Source organism: Tasmannia lanceolata, unplaced genomic scaffold (genome assembly GCF_043159265.1).
Source record: "Tasmannia lanceolata isolate RefF3 unplaced genomic scaffold, GAP_Taslan_0.1 ptg000081l, whole genome shotgun sequence".
Lineage (NCBI taxonomy): Eukaryota > Viridiplantae > Streptophyta > Magnoliopsida > Canellales > Winteraceae > Tasmannia > Tasmannia lanceolata.
In genome coordinates this window covers 319,906-345,297 of record NW_027518758.1, presented here as the reverse complement: position 1 = coordinate 345,297, position 25,392 = coordinate 319,906, and the positions used below count along the sequence as shown (strand labels likewise).

The following is a 25,392-nucleotide window of genomic DNA, read 5'->3' as shown; positions in this document are numbered from 1 at the left end:
CTCGATGTAGCTTTTGACAATTCATATTCAGGCTCCATTTGGTTTCCTACTATCCATGGAAATGAAAGTGAAAAAGGACAGATCCTTTTGATTATGACCATTCAATCATGCGGTTTTTAGCTTTCCTTCCACCAAGTGGAGCCAATCAAACAAAGCCTAAATATATATTGTTGGATGCGGGGGCAGGCGTGTTTAGCATGACTTCTAGGCAGTAGGAGATCCAAAGCTAAACTTGTTGAATGAGTGGCTTAGATCATTCAAATGTAGGATCTATGCTCTAGTGAGCACCCCTCATTGTATTACAATTAAGTTGGCATCCTACTGAAACATTCCCTTTTCTTTTAATATCAGTTGCCCCTAACTTTACTTTAGGTTGATGATAAATGCTCCCTAGGTTTTTAACCTTGGTTGTCCCTCTTAATGCTTTTTTAGGAAAATGATATGGGAACCCGAAACCTTGGGTATAAGTGCAGCTAGGCCGAATGTGGTAGTCAAGTTGAGCCCACGATATTGGGTGATCTAAGTGATTAGTCTGTTGGGCCCATAATAGGTAGGTTCTAAATGGAAGCCAAGCCTGTAAGCATCTACAAATCGAATGGTTAGGATCATCCCATGAGATTTTTAAGACACTGTCTATATATGCCGGGGCCAACAAATGAATATTTTTTATCAGCCAATAGAGCGGGCCCAATGTTTTTTTTTTTTTAACAAACATCTGCAAGCTTGACCAATAAATGAATGGTTTATAAGGTCCATAATTAATATAGAGGACTGCTAGCAAAACCGGGATTTCGTTTGGGAGATAAAGAGAAAATCCAATGCTGTGAGACATGGGCAAAAGACAAGGAAGTGAGCTCGTATCCCCACGAAATTCAAAAAAATCTGAGGTTTACACGACATCCAAAATCTTGCCTTCTATCATATAGACTTTACTTCCCTAAAGAATGCTTAGGCATCCAAACATAGGTAGCAAGGGTTCCACCAAGTGGCATCGACCCCCTCCCAAAGTCCCCGCAAATTAGGTAGAAATTAGAAACAAAAAGACTTAGATCCTCTCAGCAGTCTCTTCTTGCCTTATAAGCCTGATCATTGATGACTCTCCGACGGCCATTTCCATTCTTGTATACCATTCGCCAATGTGTGTGTTCTCAACCATGTCTCTACCATCCTTGAGATATTTAATTGGCTTTCTAACTCTCAATCTCGGTCTCGATTGATCATTTCTTTTTCTAATTTTTGTTACAACAAATTAGAAAATGAAATGCCCAACTGGCACCGAGATTGAGAGTTTAAAAAAAAATAAAAATCAAATCTCCTCAATTAACAAAGCACAAGATTATCTTCTCTGAAAACAGAATAGTTGAGGAATACAGAAGGACAAATGAAAGGACTAAGATAGAATAGGAAAAAAAAAAAAAAAAACCATCAACACACAAACTTATATGTCAAATACAGGAAATTCAACATATCCATCAAGCCACAAGAGCAGTAAACAAAACAAAGAGCACAACATCGAGAGCTACAAATACAAACCCAGTTCGTAAAACCCCTTTCAGTAAAAGAATGGTTGGATTTCCGAATCAGTTCAGCACATCAGCATCAATACCACTAATAAGAGATAGGCTAATTTGGATGGCTACGATACAGTACACGTGTGAGAGCTTCCTGCAAACACCAGAAATGGTGGTGGGTGAGAGAGAGACTTTGGAATAGAGTAATCTAATCGTATATAGGTTGTGATAGTCAAGTGGGGCCCACATTATTGAGTGGTCCAAGTGATTAGTCTGTTGGGCCCAGCGTATATAGGTTGTGCTGCCACAAAAATCTTCTCCATAGATAAGATGATCATGACCCTCCATTATAAATAGGGATTTGGTAGGGACGATCGTAGAAAGCATTTTGAAGAGAGGGTGTCGCATGAAAGAATAAGAAAAAATGTGTTGACAAGTGGAGCCTAGCCTTGTGCGATTGTCCCTACCAAATCCCTTATAAATAACATTATAACATACATCTATTGACTTGAACCGAAAAAATAAAAATAAAAACCTGTGGGGCGAAATACCGTAATTGGGATTTGGGATGGGCTTCAGCTATAGAAAGCGTGGAAGAAAGGTTGGAGTTGTTGTTTGATGGCATCGTTTTCCCACTCCAATGCTTCCCACCATTCTCTCTCGCCACGAATCTTCCATAGATTGGGTGCCTTTTTTATCCCTACGGGAAGCCTCTTTATATTCGGACACCTTTCAAGATATATCACTTCAAGTGCAGGAAAAGCCAAGGAGACCCCTTTGCAAATACTACCCAATTGAGGTAGGTCATAAAGATTTAAGAATCTCAACTTAGGGAGCAGTAATGGCAGAGCATCATCGTCGTCGTCATCATATTGGAGTTGGTCGACCTTCTCCTCTTCATTTACAATTATGTCCTCCAATTCACTGCAATACCAAACATACAGCTCTTGTAAATTAGGGAGTTGTTGAAGATTAATTCGGCGCCAAGAAAAAAGCTTCCTCAACTTCTCACAACCCGACAAATTCAATTCCGTAAGGCTAGAGAGGGTTCCAGGTGGCATCGACCCCTCCCAAAGGCTCCGCAAATTAGGTAGAGAACTAAGATCTAGAAGCTCTAAGTTTGGTAAAGCAGTAGTCTCTTCTTGTAGCCCGTTCCAATCCATTACAGTCACCATTTCTTTGCAGCGTTCGATTCCACACTTTTTCAACTCATTCAAGTTTTCCACGCCCATTTCCAAGAGGTCTCTAACTCCACCATGACCGATTAAATTTAATGCATCGGCACGACTTAGTACTTCAACGATCGCATTCGCATGGGTTGTGACCTCACCAATAAGTACCAAACCTCGATCTACTTTACAGACACCGTAGCCTGCCTTGGTGGAACCAACCACAATTTGAAATGTTTTAATATGTTTCTCTTTCCACGAAAGGCTGCCGTGGACAAATTGTTCAAGGCACTCCACATTTGGGAAGTAGTAGAATCCGAGATGAGTTAGTTCCCTCAAGCTGCATATCTCCTCTGTCATACAATTTGCAAAGCTCTCATCCCACCTCCCATCATATGGATCTACCTTGATACGCAAGTCTTCTAATAGAGAGAGCCTCGATATTCTTACTTTGAGTTCGTGACAAGACACATGCAGAAGCCTAAGTTTAGTTAGCTCCTCAATCTCAATAGGTAAACAATCAATCTTCGTCCCGTCTCCAATAGCAAGCACATCAAGTTCCTTTAGTGCCCCAACTTGAGACGTGAGCGTCTTCAAATTCCGACAACTATTTAGAAATAGAGCTCGAAGGCTGAGTAAATTGCAAATGGATTCTGGTAGCGACTCTATGCTGGTGTAACTTAGGTCCAAAACTCGAAGGCTTGCCATGTGATCAAAGAATGATGCAGGAATTTTTGTTAATGTGCCGTTCCCTTGAAGCAACAATGTCAAGAGCTTGAGGCAATATGGTGACTGGGGAAGACTTTTTAATTCGTTATGCATCAAGGAGATCCTCTCCACGTTTTCCCATCCCTTTTCCCTTGGGGGTTCGCTTATCCTAACACCAGCTCTCACTAAGAATCTACACCCTTCTCCAGTTGGAGAAGTGATTCGTAATGCTAGATCCCTTATAACATCATGCATCTTGACAGAGTCTGTCTCAGCACTTTCAAAAAGAGATGCACCTATGAGATCTTTTACAATAGTATGCCCCTTATTTGCACCATTGATAAAACCTTCCCCCCTCCAATACTCAAATAATTCATCTATTGGTATCTCATGGTCTTCCGGATACAGTGCCCCGTACAAAAAGCAATTCTTTGTATTGTCATTGTTTAACCTGTCGAAACTGAATTTCAAGCGCTTAAACACTTGTTCTTCCATATCTTCGATCTCACATATAGTTGGCGAGCGTAACTCATCCAATACATTTTTCCACACATGGACATCCTCCTCCTTCCTCAAGCTCCCTCCCACCACTATGATTGCAAGCGGCAAACCATGGCACTCCTTAACCACATCCTTTGCTAAGGATTGTATGCTTGGATTTTCAACAACGTCCCCCACTTTGTTTTGGAAAAGTTTCCATGCTTCCTCTTCAGATAAGATATCTACCCTTATCTCCACATCAGTATCCATCGACTTACAAACTTGTAGGCGTCTAGTCGTCAGCACTATTTTGGAACCGTTCTCTAGGTTTATGCGAGGGATTCCAACATTGTCCAACTCTATTTTCTCCCACATGTCATCCAAAAGAAGAATGAACTTCTGTCTTTCCAATTCCTGATATATTCTTGTTGCCATATTGTCATTTGATTCATCACTACCGAAATTCAATGACAATCGTTTTGCAATTACATTCTGCACATTTCGCAAGCTCCAATCTTTTGAGACGGTTACCCATATGACAATTTCAAACAACTGGGTTATTTCTGCTGAGTTATTCAGACTTTTCATCACCGTCGTCTTTCCAACTCCACCCATTCCCCAAATTCCAATCTTTTGTTTTTTAATGTCTTTGATGCATCCCAATATTTTTTGCAGAGTGCGACCAGTTGATGTGTTCCCTTCTATTGGTTGTGCAGGTACGGCTTCAGCTATCTTTGTCGGTGCGTCAACCACCACCCCACCGACCCAAGAGGCAGATTTCTCCAAGAGATCTATGATCGAATTAGTGGACTCAACAACACGTTTGCCAAGCTTCAGCCGCAATGAAACATCTGGACACCATCCCATCAAACATTTTTTCTCCTCATGGTATTCTTTCTCTATCACATTCACCTTATCTTGTAGCCTTTCCACCTCTTTAAGCCAATTTTCACATTCATTTGTAGCAGTCCCTTTGCTTCCAGGCCTACTTATCTCCCTTTTGATGTCGTCCCTTCTGCTATACAGAACGTTTGCTTTTACATTGAGATTTTGAAAATTCTTTTCAAGATTTTTGATGTAACTAATGCGTCGAATAATAGGATCACCTAACCACTTCACAATTTCAAATACCGGTGCCGCAAGGGACTCCATATTGACTGCAAAATAAGAAAAGAATGAGAGGCAAATAAAAGTGTGCATTCAATCTTATGAATAGACATTTCATATATAATCCACCTCAAAGGAATCCAAATAAAAATATATATTCTTTTAGGGAAATGATTTTAGCACTCCGCTGTTTTGATATGTCGCAAGAGTACCTTGTCTTTTTATTTTTAATTGGCATTGTCAGAGCTTTTTGGGAACTGTAAATAACCTTTTGACAGCCCTTTGAACACTAAAAGACAAGAATCTTGCTCGACATATCAAAACATTGGAATGCTAAAATCATTTCCCTTCTTTTAATTTATAATATTTTATTCATTAAAAATGACTAATTCAATCTTCATATATGGGCAAAAACAACACTCATATGCTCGTGATAAAAGATAAAAGGTATACAATAAAAATCCCTGCTCCTAAAAGACAGAGAATTGGGAAGACATGAATATTTCTATTAGTGAATGTATGTTGAGGGTTAATGGATGATTTCCATCCAAATCAGATCATAATTTACTGTGATTGAATTGAACGTAGAAACTTCATACAAATTATTCTATATCTCGATTGGGAAGAAAAGTTACGTAGATAATTTCATAAGGCAAAAAACAAACGGACGACTCAAGTGGGTTACTAATGTAGAACGTATCATAGATGATTACCTTGGGCACCTGGAATAGAAAAAATGGGCCAAAAGGGCAAGTGATATTTGGCTACGGTTGGCTACAGTTATAGGAATCGGTATTAATGTACATTGTTGAAAAAAGGATCATCATACCTACAGGAAAGCCAATCAACTAAAGTTCATAGGCTGTTCCGAAGCATCTCAAGAAGAGGCCATTTAGAGGGTCAAATTTCAGTTTGATATCAAAATCTACTATTTATAATGTGTTTTTATCTTGCTCATTTTTAGCCGTCTATCGTATTGAGAGTTCTACTAGATTATAATTCTCCTAATTAAGGGTAATGAGTTTAAATAAGTATAATATTTTTTACTATTTTATAAAATTTAATGTTTTTAATAAGTACAGCTTATAGGAAAGCGAGTTTTGTTTGGAGTCTTTAGGACCATTTAAGACTCAATGTGAGACTTTTGATTATTATCTATAGAAGTTTCTTTTTAGAGAAGTTTATTCTCTAGATCTCCTATGGATTCAAGGATTTGATCAAAGGTACATCTTCTCCCTCCTTTCTATAGTTTCATTCATGCGTCAGGGTGTGACCATAGATTAACCCCTTTCCGATGGCTGATAACAACGGAATGGGCTAAAACAATTCGCCAGGAATGACGATATTATAGTGATGGCATTCGAGGCTTTTCACTGGAACAATTCAAAGATCAATGCAGGAGATGCAAGTAGTGATTTCTTAATTGATAGACACCTTAGAGAGCAATCAGATCTGTGAGAACGAACCAGACATGATCGGTGAAGGAGCTTGCGGTCAACATGTTTGTGATTCACTATACATACTAAATCATGGACCTCCACACAGTGTAAGTGAATCCAACAATAAAGAGGTTGAAGAGCGAGACATGATAAAAAAAACCAATCAAAAATGATCTTCTAGACTTCAATTGTCAATTTCAATCTAAGGCTTCCCGATTGGCTTATTGAGGTAGTTATATTTTTGTATTATATGGAGGTTTGCGAAGGCAAAGAGGTGAAGTTAGTGGCATAAAAGCTTAAAAGTGGGACTTCGGCCTAGTGTAAACAATTCCAACTTTTACAGACATGGCAGATGAAGGAACCGATTCAAATTTGGCAAAGAATGAAGCGGTTGCTGCGAGCATGATTCGTGTAAATAGATTATGATCAAGTGTTATTCCAACAATATCAGAATTGAAGTCAAGGATGCCTATTTGAGAAGGATTATGTGAATGTGTTTCATTGCTTATCCCCATGTAATGATTTGACAGAGACAGAATCATAGCAAGTAGCAAGATTCACAGGTGGATTGCCCATGGCCATCCATGATAGAATATGGACACAACTCGTTTAGACCCTTAACGAGGTGTCAAGTTAGAACCTAGAGTAGATGCGAAACTAGATCAGCTTCGAGTAGGAACTCGGCAGTAGGGGGGTCGACTACTATTGAATCACCATGGCACATGATTCACAGCCAATGGAGGGGTCTTATTTGAGGGTGATCCTGACCACCCCTATCCATGAGCCGAGTTTTCGACAGTGAATAAGATAAAATGATCACTATTAGGAATGGGAACCAGAAAACCTGTATTCTCCACCCCATCTGCTCAAGTGTTATTGATAGCTTTACCGACTTCAATGGCATATTTATATGCGGGTCCTACTAAAAAAAGGATTGGGTTATTCGGTAAATACATTCAACCATGGCCAGCCTAAACAAAAATTCAATCAATGTCCCCAGTGTCAAGTATCTAACTTTGTAACTAGTTTAGAAAGGGCAGGAAACGGGAATCTCAAAATTGAAGGGAAAGAATATGAAGTTCCCCAAGAAGGTAGTGAAGAAATGTTGGCCTATGAAGATCAAATGTTGTCCCTTGTCGTGAGGAGATTAATGTAGTCTCCTAATCAAGAGGCATATCCACAGTGACACAACATCTTTTAAAAGAAGTATACAATGAATCAGAGATTTTGCAATTTGATTATTGATGAGAGCAATAGCGAGAATATTATCTCTATAGAAATGGTGTACGAACTATAGTTGAAGATGGAAGACACCCTTCCATACAAAATATGTTGGATCAAAAAGGTCAATTAAAATTGTTTGTTGAGAGGCATCAAATTTCATTTTCTATTGTAATTTTTTTTTAAAGATAGAGTTGTGTGTGATTTGGTCGATAGGAAAGCCTATCAATTACTTGATCGGCCATAGTTGTATGATGTTGAGTACCCATAAGGGCAGAGACAATGTTTATATCTTTTTCAAAGATGGAAAAATAATCATTGCCTCTATGAGAAGGAAGAATCAACCTAGAACTTTAATAGTGGTGGGGCGGTCCCTCCTAGCTCTGATAGATTTGTGAAAGAGTCTACAAAAATATGAGAGATATATGCCTTGATAGTGAAGGGTGATGTTGTGACTTGTGAGGCCTATCGGTAATCCAAAAAGGCTAAATAAATTGATACAAGAGTTGAACGAAATTATTCCCAATGAACTCCCAAATGGAATTCCTCTATATGTGATATTCAACACAATATTGACCTTATTCTGGGCACTAGTTTGCCTAATCGTTCGTAGTCATACGAGTCCAAAGAAGAACAAATTATTACAAGGTTAAGTAGAAGAATTGGTTCATAAGGGACTAGTTAGGGAAAGTATGAGCTTGTGTATCGTGCCAACATAGACGACAATAAGAAATATGGAAATTAGAGCATGTGTTTGATAGTAGGGCCATTAATAAAATTATTTTCTAAAGTATAGATTTCCTATATCACTGCCGAATGATATGTTGGATATGCTAGAATGGTTGACAATGTTTTCCAGATTAGATTTAAGAAGAGGGTATCACCGGATTAGGATCAGATCAAGTGACGAATGGATAAAAGCCTTTATGACCAAGGAGGGTCTATTATATGAGGGTCCAGTAATGTCATTTGGGCTCACAAACGCACCAAGCACCTTCAGAGGCAAATGAACCAAGTTTCTTTTTTATGAGCACTAATGAACCAAGTTCTCAAGCCTTATCTTGGTCAATTCGATGTGGTCTATTTTGAAATTATACTAATATACAATTGTAGTGAAGAAGAGCATGTTGGTAGCATAAGAAAGGTACTTCTTGCCCTCAAAGGAAACAAGTTAGGTAAGAAGTGTAATTTTATGAAACAGCCTTCTATTGTTTTCTATCTGGTAGGCTCTAAAGGGACCCATATAGATGAGAAGGTAAGAGCTATTATGGAATGACCTACACCTAAAACCACTAATGAAGATAAGGAGCCTTCTCTCACCGGTTTGTGAAAATTTCAACACTATCATAGCGCCCATCACATAATGCATGAAGAAATATTCTACTGACACTACAAGAAAAAGGGCCTATAGCGATGACTTTTTCCCATTGCCCATTAACCGTTGCTACAACATAACTAGGGGTGCAACTTGGGTCGGGTTGAGGCCAACCCGAACCCAACCTGACCCGAGTCTCAACCCGAAAGTGTCAACCCGACCCAACCCGAATTAAAAATTTCTGAACCCGACCCGAGTTGTAGAAGAAAAATAGAAATAAAAAAAAGCAAAAAAATAAAACTAGAAAAGAAGGTATCTGGGTGCTTCTTCCACCTGAGAATCGTGGGTGATAGCAAAATCGTGCCCATCAAATGATTATTGGCCTGATGAGTTGAGGTGGAACATCATCTTCTCAGGGAAGATGGGCTTGATGAGATGCTCCTTGAAATTAGCAGTTTCATTGTGTGGAAAATGATGGTGAAAATGAGAGCGTTGTGGTGAGGAAGGTGACTGTGTTGTGGTGAGGTACCAACAACAAAGCATGTGGGATGAGTGGGTTAGTGTTACCGAGTTCAAGCAAAAAGGAAGAAGGAAAATGGCTGAGGCGGTTTACAATATAAGTGTAAAATAGTTGGTATAGTAAGAAATGTAAAAGTAATACAATAATGGAAGAAAAGAGGTCTGATGGTGATGGGCCTGAGGTACTGAGTACTACTGACTGATAACTGTCGAGACAAATTTGAAAAGTAACTTTTGAAAGAAAAAAGATGGCCCCATAAAATTTGATCTCATTTTCAAAAAATTTAACCTTCTAAGCAAGAAAGCTTCAGGTTTCGGGTCGGGTCGGGTTTTCCGTTCTTCAACCTGAACCCAACTTGAAATCAAATCGGGTTGCCTTTTTCAAACCCAAACCCGACCCGAGTTTTGACCAGAGGGAGTAAAATGAGTTTTGGGATAGAACGAGAGATACGTAGGATAAGGATGTGGATTTCAATGATGTTTCTACGGTTGAGAATTTTTTCAATGGATATTTTAGGGAATTCGGGTGGAAGATTGGTGAAAAAATAATGCAAGGTGAGATTAATGGAGGTTTTGGGTTCTTGAGAAGGTAGTTTATGGTAAAAAACTAAAAAAAATACATGAAAGAGATAGATACAAGGGTTGGAATCTCAAAAACTAAAAATCCAAGACATCGCACCAAGGGATTCCTACGCATCACACCATAGGGAAGATCAAGGCATCATACCTTTGCAAGGAGTAGTGATGCATGACGACCGAACATTTAAATGATATTTGGCTTTGATACCAAAATTAACTCAGGGCAGATCTGTGTGAGGAGGATGAAGGAATAATTGAAATAGGGGGATCTAAATTTCTGCAAAAAGTCTAACAGCAGATCGGAAAAAGGGTCTGTTATTGGTGAAGCTTGATCTCAGTCTAATCTTGAAAGTACTGTACACTCTACCTCGACTGCGGCGGTCCCGTACTTTCATGAATTAGGGTTTTTTCTCTTTATTGTAACGCGTCTTAGAACGCTATATAAAAGGGATGTGTTATCAGGAGACGCCTAAGAGAGGTGTGAGGGTTTTTGTAATCTTTTCTTCAGAAGTGGAATCGTTGGCTTGTCGCACTGCCGTGGACGTAGCCCATACCAAACTGGTTGTGTGAACCACGTAAATCTATGTGTTCTGTGTGTGATATTTCGTTTTATCTTTGCATCATTATTCTGTTGCGTTGTTAATTCCTAACAGGGCCGTACAGAACAATTCGATCATTGGATTGACTTGATTCTTGAATATGTAGTAGAGGATATTATGGGAATGAATATAACCAATTTTGGTGCAAATCCGATAGTAAATCTGGGTGAAAATACAGAATCTGTAATTTTTGTAAATCGACGGAGCAGATCTAATTACGGGATCAGATCCAAACGTTGGATTACTCCGGGTTTTGTATGTGAGAAAAGCCTATAAGAATTAACAAACCCCAAAGTTTGGCCTCGATCGAACACTCGGATGGTCCGATTGGGGTTGATTTACGTAAATTGATTAAGAAATGGCTAATTTTGATTTGGGAGGGGTGGACAGAAAAAAGAAACATGAACGAGAGATAGAAAGGAAGGTCGGAATCTCACAAAAACCAAGGCATCACGGTTCCCCCCTCCCAAATCAAAACCAAGGCTGGTTTTGATTTTGATTCAGCTCAGGAAGCTTTCTATACGCTAGGAATCTTTAAAAGTTGTTACCGGAGATCTTTGATCCTGATACGCCAAAGGGGGAGTAGAGGGAGATCATCATGGTTCCCCCCAGATCTTTTCCTCGGTCACTAGGAAGCCAGGAGGACTTGGACATGATGACAAGGAGGCTAGAGTTCATAAATGTTATTGCTCGGGAAAGGAGGAACGTTTCAAACCAAAATGAAAGCGACTGGAAGTGTTTGAAGTGTAACTACAACAATTTTGGCTCTCGTAGTATCTGCAGAAGATGTTTGGGGCCGAAGAATAACAAGAAGGAAGAGGTCGTTAAAACATGGGTTCCTAAGGCAACCCCCAAGGAGAATCTCACTCTTAGAGTGAATGAGAAACCCCTTTGTTCACTATCCCAATCAACTTGATTAATGACAGGAAGAAGACCCTAAAAAGCTGCTTGATAGGCACTATGAGAAACAGGTCCCTGCTGAAGAAGTTTGAACTTGGGTGAGGAGACAATGGGCCCTTCCGCTTCTTAGCAAACCATTTTCTATTAGCCCTTCAATGGTGCTTTTCTGTTTTGAGTCTCAGAGTCAGGCTACATCCATTCTACGGCAGGGTGGTGACGCTTTGGGAGGATATCTTGTTTCCCTTCAACCGTGGTCTCCTGCTCTAAATACTGGTGCAAAAATAGTGAGGCTTAGGTTCTTCAATATTCCACTTCATGCCTGGTCTCTCTCCACGGCGGAGGTTTTGAGTTAGCATTTTGGGCAAGTTTTGGAATCACAGATGTCTGGTAGTCATGACCATTGTCTAGAATTTGCATCTCTTAAGGTATTAACTTCGATGTGGAATTGTCTACCATCTTTTATAAACCTTATGGTAGATTCTACTGTCTATCCAGTTGGAGTTAAGATGGTGGATGAGGCATTAATGTCCTTTAAGGATCGTTCAGCGGAGGGGGATTCCTCCCCTTTGGCCCCCTGTCTTTGAAGCCTCTGTTGACCCTTCGTCGGCGGTTGACCCCCTGTGGATGGGCCTTTCATAGTAGTCCCTTGGGGCAAATCTGTCATATCCATGGTAAAAGAGCCTTTGGACAGATCTGCCCCAACATTTGAATTATCCTCTACTTCGGGAGCGGAAAAACCCTCAGATAAATCATAAAGGTTAGACTCAACATTGAAAGGGAAATCTTGGGAAAGGGGCGTGTCAGCAGACATTAAAAGCTAAATCTTGTATCAGCTCCGGAAAAGCTTTCAGAAAAGATATCTCTGACTGTCTTAATCTACAACCAGTGTCAGTTGAAAAAGCGGTAAAAATTAAAAAATCACTTTTTTAGAAATAAAAAGAATAAGGGAAGTTCAAGAGTTTTGAAAGACAGCATCAGTCATATCAGAGGGCTTCGTGTCAGCTCCTCTAGAAAAGGCACATCGATTCAGAGAGAAAAAGCAGGACAGAAAGGGCGAGGCATGCGTCTCGAAAATCATTTATTAACCATGAAAGGGGGCCTATCTCTCTTTAAAAGAAATCTCTTGGGTTTCCGGAGGAAAGAAAACCCGAGTTACTTAGCCTCCAAGTTTAGCCTCCTCCTGAAGGACTTTGATAAACTTTTCTCCTCTATCATGTTGTCTGATTCTGGTCCCTCCTCTAGGAAGAGGAAGGCGATTTCTTTTGAGGTAGACGACCTTCGGTTCCTTAAAGACCTGGAATTCGATGAAAAAATGGCGGCAGAAAAGTGTCCTGCACCAAGGGAAATCTCCATGGGAATATGGAAGAGGTAATGGAAACAATTCAAGAGGGACGTTATGGCTAACAAGGATCGTCTTCTAAAAGTCTCAGGAAAGACTAACCCTAAGGAGGCTTTTGTCGAAATCTATAAACTTCCATTTTTTAAGGAAGCTCTGGAAGAGGAGCGAAGAGCCCGCCGTCAGCGTTGGGAGGAGGTAAGGCAGCGGAGATTGAGAGACTGAAAAAATTGGTGGCTACCTCAGTAGAGGAAACCCAGTAGTCAAGGGATTCCCTAGACCGGGAAGTTAGTATGGAGGTTCGGGTTCGGATGGGGTTGGAGGTGGAAGATCAAGAAGAGGGTTTAAGGTCGGTGGATCTTTTGAAGTCAAAAGAAAGAAAAGCTCTTCCTTCTGAGGAAATGGACGAGTTGTTGGCTATAGGGGATGTCTTTGGGATAGGTTTTGATGATGATCTTGAAGCCATTAAGAATCTGTTTTTGTCTATGGCAATCAGAGATTTGAATGAAAGAAGGGAGGTCTGTTTGGAGAAGGATAGTGGAGAGAAGGGGGCTGAGGGTTGTAACCCTAAATGAAAAGCCTTTAGGCCCCGATAGTTGGAAAAAAATAGAGGAAGTAAAAAGGAAAAAAAAAAGACTTTTCAGATAAAGAGGAGAAGGACGAAGAAAAAATATACGAAAGAAGAAAATTGAAGAATGGGTTATATATTAGAAGATAGGTGTTTTGGGGTTGTTTCATTGAAAGTGTCTTCTTTGGTGGGAAGTTGATTCCCCTAGGCTTGAGAATCCTCAGTATCTCGTGTTTAAGGTTGACTCCTTCCTCAATCTTGTGCATGATGGTGGCGGTATTTTTCTCAATTAGTCTGGTGGTTTTCATTTAAGTTTTAGGATTTGGGTTGTAAGTTGTTAGATGATAAATACTCTTGATGATCATCCAAGATAGCTATCGTTTAAATAGCACTGTGAATTCCCTGTCAATATCTAGAAGCACTCAATCTTCAGTAGCCATTGCTTGAGAGACTCGTTCTTTCGCTTAGGCTTCCTGTGTGGATACTCTAGCTTTGCTAAATCTTCTTGGAATTTTACGATTAGATCTAGAGTTTTAGAGTTTAGAATGCAAGTTTGGTATTTTCAGGAGAATCGGTTTATCCGTAGTTTTAGAGGTACTTGTTAGGGGAACCAGAATTATTTGCAGTTTTAGAAGGGTACAGATGAAAGTTTTGAAAGAATGCTATGGAAGTTTGTAAAGAAGGCATGCTATTGATTAGCAGAAAGGGGTATTTTATGCTTTTACTTTGGCTTATTTTGCTTAATTTTTGAATTGGTCTCGGGTATGCCCGTGCCAATGCAACTTAATATTTTGTATTGCAGGCTGGGACTTCTAGTCCCAAATGCTATGAGAGTATTAATGAAATATGTCAACTTCCAAAAAAATAAATAAATCAAGGCATTACACTAAGGGGTTCCTAGGCATCGCACCATAGGGATGATCAAGGCATCGCACCTTTGCAAGGAGTAGACATGACGTCCACAAAAGAGAAGAAACATTCAAATCTTTTTCATTCATCATAACATAACATAGCATTCTTTTCAAAAGTGGGGCCTATTTAAAACATACATAAGTGAAAGAATTTAAGTTATTTTGATGTAAAAAGACTCTAATACCCATACTATAACATAAAGGACTTAAAAGTCACCTAAAACACACTTAAAAATTAAAATATAGCCCTACGATGGTCCCCATTATTCTCTCCTACTTGAAAAGCTTCGACCACGTCGAATAGAATGATTGGCATGATGAGTAAAAGTTCTTCAACTGGAATCCTCGCACGTGTCGCATACGGTTGTCCTTTCCAATGAACTAAGTACTTCCAACACACAAGTAGCTTTGGGCAATCATGTCGATGGTTTGAAGTAGTGTAATAACCATGTGCGCTTTCGATTTGTTCCTAATGACGTGTCAGCTTAGGGAAAGTGAAACTTGGTTCTTCTGCTTCCTTAAGTCCGTAGGCTTCTACTTCTGTATCCTCGACCAAGTAGTAAAAATTTGGCAAGGGTCCAAACATTACGATCAAAGACTATTTTGGTGTAATCTGAAGCTCCTTTTGACTATGTCGAGCGACTTTCCTCTTTCAGGGGTGTTGTATGATAGTTGTTGCTCTCTTGATTCTCTTATAATGTTCACGAACTAACTTCTGTCGGAACCAACTTTGTACAACGATTATGGCTCTTCTCCGTTCTAATTCCGTGTTCTCCAAAGAAGGTATCAACAAAGGTTGTTCCGACACGATCTCCTGACTCTGTGCAATCTGTGAAGTCTCTATGGCTAGAGGACGAGCATGACAACCTTGGTAAATATGACCCACGCAATCCAAGTGGGATAGCAAACCGTCAAATTTGGCGTTCAAGCCTTCCAAAAATTCAACTATTCGATCTTCAGTGCATCTAGATGACATGTTTCCACCTTGAGCACTGATACAAAATTGATGCAGGACGATCGAACGTTGAAATGATAGTTGGCTAGAGGATGAGCATGACAACCTTGGTAAATATGACCCACGCAATCCAAGAGGGATAGCAACCCCGTCAAATTTGGCGTTCAAGCCTTCCAACAGTTCAACTATTTGATCTTCAGTGCATCTAGATGACATGTTTCCACCTTGAGCATTGATACCAAATTGATGCAGGACGATTAAACGTTGAAATGATAGTTGCTTTGATACCAAAATTGACGCAGGACGGATCTGTGGGAGAATGATGAAGGAATAATTGCAATTAGGGGGATCTAATTTTCTGCAAAAAGTCTAACAACAGATCGGAAAAAGGGTCGTACGGAACAATCCGACTGTTGGATTGACTTGATTCTTGGATATGTGGCAAGGGATATTATGGGAATGAATATATCCAATTTTAGCTCAAATCCGACCATCCGACCGTAAATCTATGTGAAAAAATAGAATCTGTAATTTTCGTAAATCGACGGTCCAGATCTAGTTTCGAGATCAGATCCAAACGTTAGATTACTCCGAGTTTTTGGATTTGTGAGAACAACCTATAAGAAGTAACAAACCCCAAAGTTTGGCCTTGATCAGAATGTTGGATGGTCCGATTGGGGTTGATCTACGTAAATTGATTAACAAACGGCTGATTTAGGGTGGGGGGGGGGGGGGGGGAGAAACATGATCGAGAGATAGAAAGGAAGATCAGAATCTCACCAACCAAAAGCTAAGGCATCACACCAAAGGGTTCCTAGGCATCGCACCATACGGAAGATCAAGGCATCACACCTTTGCAAGGAGTAGACATCACATCCACAAAAGAGAACAAACTTTCAAATCTTTTTCATTCATCATAAATAACATAGCATTCTTTTCAAAAGTGCCCCAATGCTTACAATATATAAGAAGAAAGAAGAGAACTAGAAAGTTATAAACCCTAAATGAAAACCTAACAATTTTGGACCAAAATACCCTCTCTTGCTTCCTACTTAAAAATCCCGTAATACACATGTGGGGCCAATTTAAACATACATAACTCAAACAACTTAAGTTATTTTGATGTAAAAAGACTCTAATACCCCTACCATAACATAAAGGACCTAAAAGACACCTAAAACACACTTAAAAATTAAAATATGGCCCGACGACGGTCCCCATCAAGTAGACATCACATCCACAAAAGAGAAGAAACTTCAAATATTTTCATTCAACCTAACAAAACATAACATTCTTCGAAAGGGCCCTAAGGCTTACAATATATAAGAAGAAAGAAGAGCACTAGAAAGTTTTAAAACCCTGAAGAAAAAACCAACACTTTTAGAGAAAAATACCCTCTTGTTTGCTTCCCACTTAAAAATCCCGTAATACACATGTGGGGCCTATTTAAAACATAAATAACTCAAAGAACTTAAGTTATTTTGATGTAAAAAGACTTTAATACCCCTACTAGAACTTAAAAGACACCTAAAATATACAAAAAATAAAATATGGCACTACGATGGGCCCCATCACCTTCCCAAGTCCAAAAGCAAGAAGTGAAGTTTCCAAGAGCTGTTAGACCCCCCTTATCACTCCACTACAACACCATCCCGTAGATTCACATACCACTAGCATGCAACATCACATCACACAACACTGTACCATTATTTTGCACTGCATTGTAGAAAACTACCCCAACATTGACATCTCTAGCAGACAAAAGGAAGCTTCTAAATAACCTATCCATAACCCTAGTTGAGAGATAGACCCTCAGAGTCATATGGCGAGATCAAAGCATCTATTCCATCCCCTTCCTTGAACATTCTTGATCTTTCAAGCTTTTAAATGTTTACCGTTGATGAGGGATTTCTGCACGACGACTCAACAAGGAGTCAATTGCGATGAGACCAGGCTAGGACCTGCCAAGGACTCCGATTGCGCCCGTTCGCACACAAAAAATCCTATGATTCTAGCTTTGTCCTCCGCATACTCGTATTCTCGGATAAAGAGGGACACATGTAGATAAATCCTTTTGTGCATTCGTGACGGCACACATTCTAGCACTCTGATGATGAGCTAGAGCTTTCCAAGAAGATACACCTCGATTTCCAAAGCATCCTCGAAACTTTACCCCATAAAATCTAAAAATATAATTCTCGAAAACCTCCACAAACCACCAAACAATATCAACCCAAGGCGTCCAAGTGGCTACCTACTACCCAGTCAAATGCCTCTCCTAGGACCAATCACAATTCACCTGCAAAGGCCTCATGACACAACTAAGATTGTATGTACAGCCTCCGCCCAATGGACGATGAAATTAAGCTGAACCACTTCGACAATGGGCGGCACCGACAGAACCTCACTTTTCTAGACTGCCGGCGGCAATTAGTTTACCATCGTTGTTAGTAAAGCTAACCCCCACGCTAGAAAAACGGGATGTCCGACCGGTAGCCCCCAAAATTATGAACTTTACCCCTCTCACTCGGCTATAAATAAGGACATACCCCTAGGGAAAGGAGAGGAGAGAGAGGACCTCTGGGAGTGGAAAAACCCCAGAGAGACCGGAGAGAGAAAAAGGAGGACCAAGTTAGGAAATCTAGAAGAGAGAAAAACTGAGAGAGTTAGGAAATCTAGAAGAGCGAAGAATCGTCGCCTACCCCGCCCTCCTGCAATCACACACAACCTCACTATATACCCACAATGCAACCCCCACCACTCACAACCTTAACTCCGTCCAACCCTAGTAGAGACCCTGAGGAGATCAAGGCAATCAACATTGGAAGATTTGCGCCCCCATCTATGTCCTGGCAAGGACCTCTTGCACGGTTGTATTCTCTCATGAGTGCAACTCAATCAACTAGCTTCTTGCATGTATACATTTTCCACTTTAACTCGTATTTCCTTATGTTGTTCAAGGAGCTCTGGTTAGATTTAGTGCCCTAAAAGCCAGTACATTTTGTATATGCTATGTTTTATGTATTAATAAATATCATGACATTTAATGGGTATTATATTCGAATGTGTGTGATGTGCTTACATTTTGACACATATTCGTCCCTCTGTAGTAAAGTAGGAATACCATGCTCAAGGATTCACAGATCTTTGGGTGTAGGGAGATATGGTATCCCGATTCTTTGCAGACCTTAAAAGTTCCTGGTTGGGATCAAGATTGGACATCTCTTCCTGTATACAACCAACACCGGTATTGCCTACAAGCACATGTTGTGAGATGGCTTATCTTAGTCACTTGGGTAGTGGACCCTAAGCAAGAAGTGTGGGTGCGGGTGCAATGATTGGATCACGCATTGAACAAGATCATATTAGAATAGCCTGTGGACAGGATTTAGTAAGGTTGTTCTACCCAGACAGAACCTTTTACATGACCTTTGACCGGAGGGGTCATATTAGTCTGTGGGCCCATTCTAGGGTTTTAGTCTACCTTACAGCGATTCTTATTTGGAATAGGTAGTACTGGATCACGCACTGAACAAGATCATATTAGAATAGCCTGTGGATAGGAGTTAGTAAGGTTGTTCTACCCAGAAAGGACCATTTACATGTCCTTTGACCGGAGGGGTCATATTAGTCTGCGGGCCCATTCTAGGGTTTTAGTCTATCTTACAATGATTCTTATTTGGAACGAGTAGTACTGGATCTTAGGACAAACCCTTGAGTTCAATAGGGATACCCAACATGGAATTCTCCACACGCCAAAATTATGAGGGATGACATCTACAGTCTCGGTCAGCACAGTAGGCCTATAAAATAGCTTGGCCAGACAAATTTGATAAATGATTTATCAAATTATTTTCGAAAAACACTTGTATGCTTTTGAAATTATTTTGCAAATACATTTCCGGGCCCAAACTGCTTAACTAGAAGGTATACTGTGAGTGGGAGCAGGGGGTAGTAGATGTCCACACTCCGTAGGACCCCAACTAAGTAGATGTAGATCGGATAAAGGACTTACACGTTAGATGTGGTTAGGAGTATGGTGATCTGACGGTCATCTTCAAGGTTATGTCTCGACGGAGGCCACTAATCTGATGCGATTGTAGTTTGACTATGGAGCGAGATCGCGGTGGGGGCCATCTTTGGGTTCTGCAGGATCGACCGTCGGATTCCTGCAACGATCGCTCTCATAACTCGTATGGCCCGTTTACATCCTTCTAGGATCAAGGTACCACATTTACTAGATTGCAGGGTAGATCGGATCCGTTGTATTGGACACCAGAGAACAAATATACATGGTCTTTTGGGACAGCAAAGGACATAAAAGTAATAACAAATTAGTTAAGTGTTAACTAAAGGGTATTAGGGGAAATTCAAGTTATTAAAATAGAGCTGAAAGCCCATTGGATCAGAGGTATTGATGAGAAGTATTGATGTGATGTAATAAGTAAAAAGAGTTCTATTTATTTTAAATAAATGAATCATGAAGATTCTTAAATGGGAGAATTTTTAGGGGATGAGGTGGTCTTACACAACCAACCCATTCACATTAAAAATTCGTCCACTTCCTTTTAGCTTATAAAATTCAAATAAAGTAAACAAAAGAGCTTTTATTTAAATTTGAAAATTTGATGTTAATTAGTGCAAAATGTTTTTGGCAGATTATTTAGGGGAGTGATCCCCACTCAAATTCGTCCACCACCTTTTGTATTTTATTTTTGAAATTCAAATTAAAAGTTAGATACAATCTAGATTGAGAAAAGTAGGGAAGTTAGAAAGATAAAGAGAGATGGAGATTAGATAGGAATTTGTTTTTGATTTAAACTAAAACAAAGTGGAGATTTTGTAGGACAAAATTCATTCAACTCACATGGAGAATTCGTCCAACATATCTCTCCACTTTAGGTTCATTGAATCTAGACATTTTTTAAACCAATTTGTAAAAGTGATAAAAATGAATGAAGTTTTTGTAGGGATTTTAAAAACCAAAACTCTAGATTCTATATATACATATAGTGCACGAATTTTTCATCATTACCCCTGAGAAAATTCGTGCAACTCATTTCTCTCACTACTCCCTTGATTTCTCTCATCTCTTTCATCCTCTACTTCAAGATCTTGAGTAAAACTAAAAGAACACCAAAAAGCTCCATTGTTTTTTCGTTTTTCCCTTCGTTTCTGATCTATATTAGAAATCTTTAAAGAACAAAAGTTGTTCGTCATCCCTTTGTGTAGGGGTGCAACGCAGGTCGGGTTGGGTCTTGTTGAGGCCGACCCGAACTTGACCTGAGGAACATGTACTCAACCCGAGTTCCAACACGATGAGGTTCAACCCGACCCAACCCGAGGAACCCTTTTCTCCAACCCGAACCCGACCCGACCCGAGTTCAACCCTAGTTTTTTAGCTTCCTAAAACAATGATAAAAAATGTCGGGTTTCACTCGGTTTGGGTTGAGTTCGAGTCGGGTTCAGGTTTCACTAGGGTCGGGTTTCACTTGGGACGGGTTGCCCAACCGCTCAACCCGAACCCGACTCGAACTCAACCCAACCCAACCCGACCCAACTTTTTTCTGGGTTGAACCCAACCCCACTTGCACCCTTACCTTTGTGCGATCAAAAGGAATCCATTGGTCCAACTTGTCAGGTAGCGGTGTTAAGACTGATCGTAGCCGTTCGGGGAGTAGATCAAGCAGAGGATCACACCATATCCAGCAGTAAGTAAAGGTATTATCTCTTCTCTAGGCATTTATTTAAATCGCCATCAGATCATCTAGACCCTAGGATCCTAGGTTAACGGGCAAGATTGATAAAAAAAATTAATCTATGTGATTTTATGTTTCGTTGCGCATAGCAATCTTGCCTGGGGGTGAAAACCCCTCTAACAGCTCTGGATCTACCATTAATCAAAAAGAGAATGTTAGATCGGATTCGCACCCTAGGGTTTCTAGCCCATTCACACAAAAAGTCCTCCTGTAAGGTTCAACCACTTTCGGTCAGTTCCACTCGGAACTCCAAGTTGCCCACGAAGGCATTCACCCTCAATACCGCTAGGGCGTTGGGGTATTTGGAAGAACGGTTCTTCGAAAAAACCTGGTAGAAGCAGAAGCCGATTTTTCAACTAATAAAAGTTAATCCCAAAATATCGCATCAATTCAACTTTTGGGGATTGTGAGGAGCAAGGACACTCAATTAGGAATCGAGCCACCTAGAGCAATGGGTGAGCCGGATCCCATGAAAAGTCAGCCCCGGATCCAGCCAGATCCATCCTTATAAGATGAGGCTTGTGCAGACCACCCTCTGAAACAACTCCTTGCTTCACTTTCTCCATTAGTGGGAATTAAAGGAGCGGATTTCAGTACTTTTTTAGTATCCATTTTTCCTTCAAGAGTCATTGGAATCCTGCTCTCATTTTTCCCGTAAAGACCGATCACCGATCTAGCGGAGCCGGTGCAAACCCCTAGGGGGTGCAACTTGGGTCGGGTTTTACCCGACCCGCATTGACCCAATCTGAAAATAACTTGGGTCGGGTTCTTAAATCATGGGTCTTGAGTAGGGTTGGGTTTCAAGTTGAAAAACCCGACTCAATTTCGGATAGGGTAGGGTTTCAGGTTGAAAAACCAACAACCTAAAACCCGACCCAACTAATGCACACGTTAGTAAATATCATTGAATTTAACATCAACACTATTATTTTTGTATGTTTAAATTAATTGTTTATGTGGTTATATGAAGTTTACTCTTAGGTTTGTTGTACAATTACAAGTGGAGTTTCAAACATTGTCAAAAATTATAGAACTACCATCCTCTGCAAACCAGATGCATGTTTGCCTTTTCTTGCTAGTTAGTCCTTGCTTAATAAGCATGAACCAGTGTTTTGTATAAAAAAAGATTAAATGCAACCATCTAAGCACTCATACACCTATATATACCTTTATGTCATCCCATGCCACTAAGTTTGTTTCTCTCTGCATTTAATCTCAGTGAGTTGAAGTTAGATAATATGAAACAATGCGCCAACGTGAAGAAACCCGACCCAACCTGCGAATTGTAATGGGTAGGGCAGGGTTTGGGAATCGTGGGTCTTCCGGAAAAAAAACCCAACCCGACCCGACCCGAGTTGCAACCCTGCTAACCTCTTCCGGCCCCTAGCTCAGAATCTTGATGCAGATCAAAAAAGTGTCATATCGGGATCTAGGACCTGTTATTTCCTAGGTGGCGACTATGAAAAGAAAGAGACGTGCCTCCCATTCTCACGGGACTCGGCACGCCTCTTGAAGGTATGTCTGTTATATTAAGGCCACCTACTTTCCCATGCAAAATAGCATATACTCAGAAGGGGAAATGTCCGTCTTTTCCCCTCGGGTCAGCCAACAGGAAAGAACGAAACAAAAGAAAAAGTAGAGCCATATACCAAAACGACAAAAAAGAAACGAAGGTCACACAGGGAGGTGGATAGAGATTGACACGCCCGTGTCTCCTTCCCTCTCCGCCGCGGTTCCTTCCCTCATCTGGGCTGGGATGCAACAGTCGACACTTGTTCTTAAGGTGGACTACGGTTTAGATTGACTCCTGATCAGTGTAGGTTCCAATGTTATTGTTAGAATATTATATCCGATTGCAACTCTATGGTCCATTGACTACAGATAACAACCTTTGGCCATATCAAAAACCCCGGTTCACTCTATAACGGTCATTTCCGTTCAATCATGATCTAGTTGTTATTTGACGATTAGATCGTTATCGATCGCCGTGTGGTCATGGTTGATCCTAATCATTGGTAAACGTATGATCATGATCTTGTGGTCCATATCGCACCTGCTCGAGTCCCGGCCAATGACTGTCATCTGGGCGACAGATAACCGATGAGAACCATTTAGTGACTGATGACACTCATCGGGTCAGCCAATTATCGAAGAAACTTATCTGGGAACGATCCCGTGGTCCATATTGCAACCATCTGTGATCGGTCACATCCGAACACCATATGTTATCGTATGATTACTTTAATCGATAAAGATCAACTCTGATTATTATCAATGGCCCAAATCTACTCGGAAAAAATTAAACCACCTAGACGATGCACCAACACTATGCACTTCTAGCATCATCAACCAACTGCTTTTGCTCTGCGCGCACATGTGGACCAGCATTGCACCGTCCTATGGCCACCATGCAAAACTCACTTTAAATAAAGCCAGAGCTAGGAGTAAGACATGCTTTATAAATTCCTCTAGGAAGTGATATATTCCGCCCCTTTTCATCACCAGGAACACCCCCTATCAGTGTATCAATGACTAAGGAGGGGCTGTTGTACTTATGTCAGAAGAATTCAATCCCGCTGGTTGCCACACACAATGACAGAGGGTGTTCCTGGTGATCAAAGGGGCGGATATATCACTTCCCATTCCTCTACAATGTGGGATTAAACGTGTAGTCTCTGCGAGCCTTTTGCAAACTCACCTTTTAAAAAGACCCATTTTCAAAAGGTAAAACTCCTAAAAAGCAAGCTCCATTGAAGCTCACCATGCATTGCTAACCTTTGGCCAAGGCCACTCATTTTCAACTGGGAAACTTTCGCCCAGTTCCCGCATACTCACAGAAACCGTTAAGGGGGGGGTGGGGGGGGGGGGGGGGGGGGGGGAGATATCAGCGCCCTTCACATAGAGTTATCAATTTAAAAGAAATTATTTTCAATAAGCTACCTCAAATGAATCCAAACAAAATCACTAATTTTATATTTATCTTAGTTTTCTATAGGTGATAAAAAGACTAAATTCAATCTCATTATATGGGAAAAACCACCCAGGTGTTCTTGGGTTAGAACAATAGACAAATATACAATAAGAATCCATTACTCTTGAAAGGATCAAGATTAGATGATTGTGAGCACACACAAACACTTCATTACATGAAAAGGATAATTAAGTGAGATACAAATCTGAAATACAGAAATAAGAATTCAAACAACATACAATATGAACTCAAACAACATACAATATGAACTCAAACAACATACCTGATTGTCCTGGTTAACAAATGCAATGAGAGAGAAAGAGAGAGAGAGAGAGAGAGATATGAATGATCTTAAGGTTGCTTCTTCAAATGATCTTTATAAAAGAAATGAAGGGAGATAGATGCCTTCAAAAAGAGTAAAGTTTCTGGGTGTACGAAGAACAGAAGATAGGTTTGAATGAGTGGATGAGCTTGTCTCCTCAAAGATAAGGCTGGAGGGTTAAAAAGGTAAATTCAGAGCATCACTTGATATTTTCGATCAGCTTACAGCAATAATTGAGGAGGGAGAGTCTCCTGAAGTCAAGGATTTATTTATGTGACCTAAATATGGGTCTTATTTTGAATAACGAAGGTCCCAGGCTCCCGGTGGTCAGCTGTGGTACCCGAAAAAGAATGTCTTTTATTATCTTGCTTGATTAACGGTCTAGAATCATCCAATTATGGTGGGACCCAGGTCAATATACAAGACATGATTAAAATCTGATCTTATTAGATGATTAAAATTAATGATGGGTTAAAATTATCAAATGAAGGTAGTCCAAATGTTATTTCTTGAAATAAATCATATGTATAACCTATTTATGAAGTTGTACAAGACTCCAAGCTAATAAAAATTTATAACGAATAATTTTTGTTGGAAAGATACCCCAACAAGTGGTTAGCCTAATGCTTCTCATATTATGAATCCTGACTATTGATAAATACACCCCTTTCTCTCCTTTTAACGTCTTTCATTGAGAAGGGGTGTATAAGCTTGTGTAACCATGGTTTTAAATTTCGACCGAAATCCGAATTGACCGACACCGAAATCAACATTATCCGAAATGGTATTTTATTTCGGCCAAAATTTGGGAATTTCGGTCAGTCGAAATTTCCGAATTTCAGGTGAAATTTTGTTTTTTCCAAAATTTAACCCAAAATACCTGTTTTTTTAGATCAATTTAATATTTCACCGAAATTTTGGCCGAAATTTAATATTGAATAAAATAGTCATTTATTTGTTGTACCGGATTTTGACCGAAATTTCAAAATTTCATGGGTCCGAAACCGGTATCGAAACCGAAAT

General features: G+C 40.1%; 1 protein-coding gene across 2 annotated transcripts; it reads right to left on the bottom strand.

Moving 5' to 3' along the window:
• Positions 1 to 1,320: 1,320 nt before the first annotated feature.
• Positions 1,321 to 24,488, bottom strand: LOC143865499 (disease resistance protein At4g27190-like). 2 transcript variants are annotated; one of them, XM_077375830.1, is made up of 3 exons: positions 24,331 to 24,488; positions 2,047 to 5,025; positions 1,321 to 1,665 (listed from the first exon to the last, which is right to left on the bottom strand). In XM_077375830.1, the coding sequence occupies exon 2, from the start codon at positions 5,018 to 5,020 to the stop codon at positions 2,087 to 2,089; it is 2,934 nt and encodes a 977-aa protein (XP_077231945.1). In that variant the 5' UTR covers positions 5,021 to 5,025; positions 24,331 to 24,488; the 3' UTR covers positions 1,321 to 1,665; positions 2,047 to 2,086. The 2 variants fall into 2 exon arrangements, with proteins under 2 accessions (XP_077231945.1, XP_077231944.1); XM_077375829.1 differs by having other exon boundaries at positions 2,063 to 5,025.
• Positions 24,489 to 25,392: the final 904 nt, after the last annotated feature.

What these genes read in the sequence shown, in the direction of transcription:
- LOC143865499 (XM_077375830.1), bottom strand. Translation starts at nt 5,020, where the DNA reads ATGGAGTCCCTTGCGGCACCGGTATTTGAAATTGTGAAGTGGTTAGGT.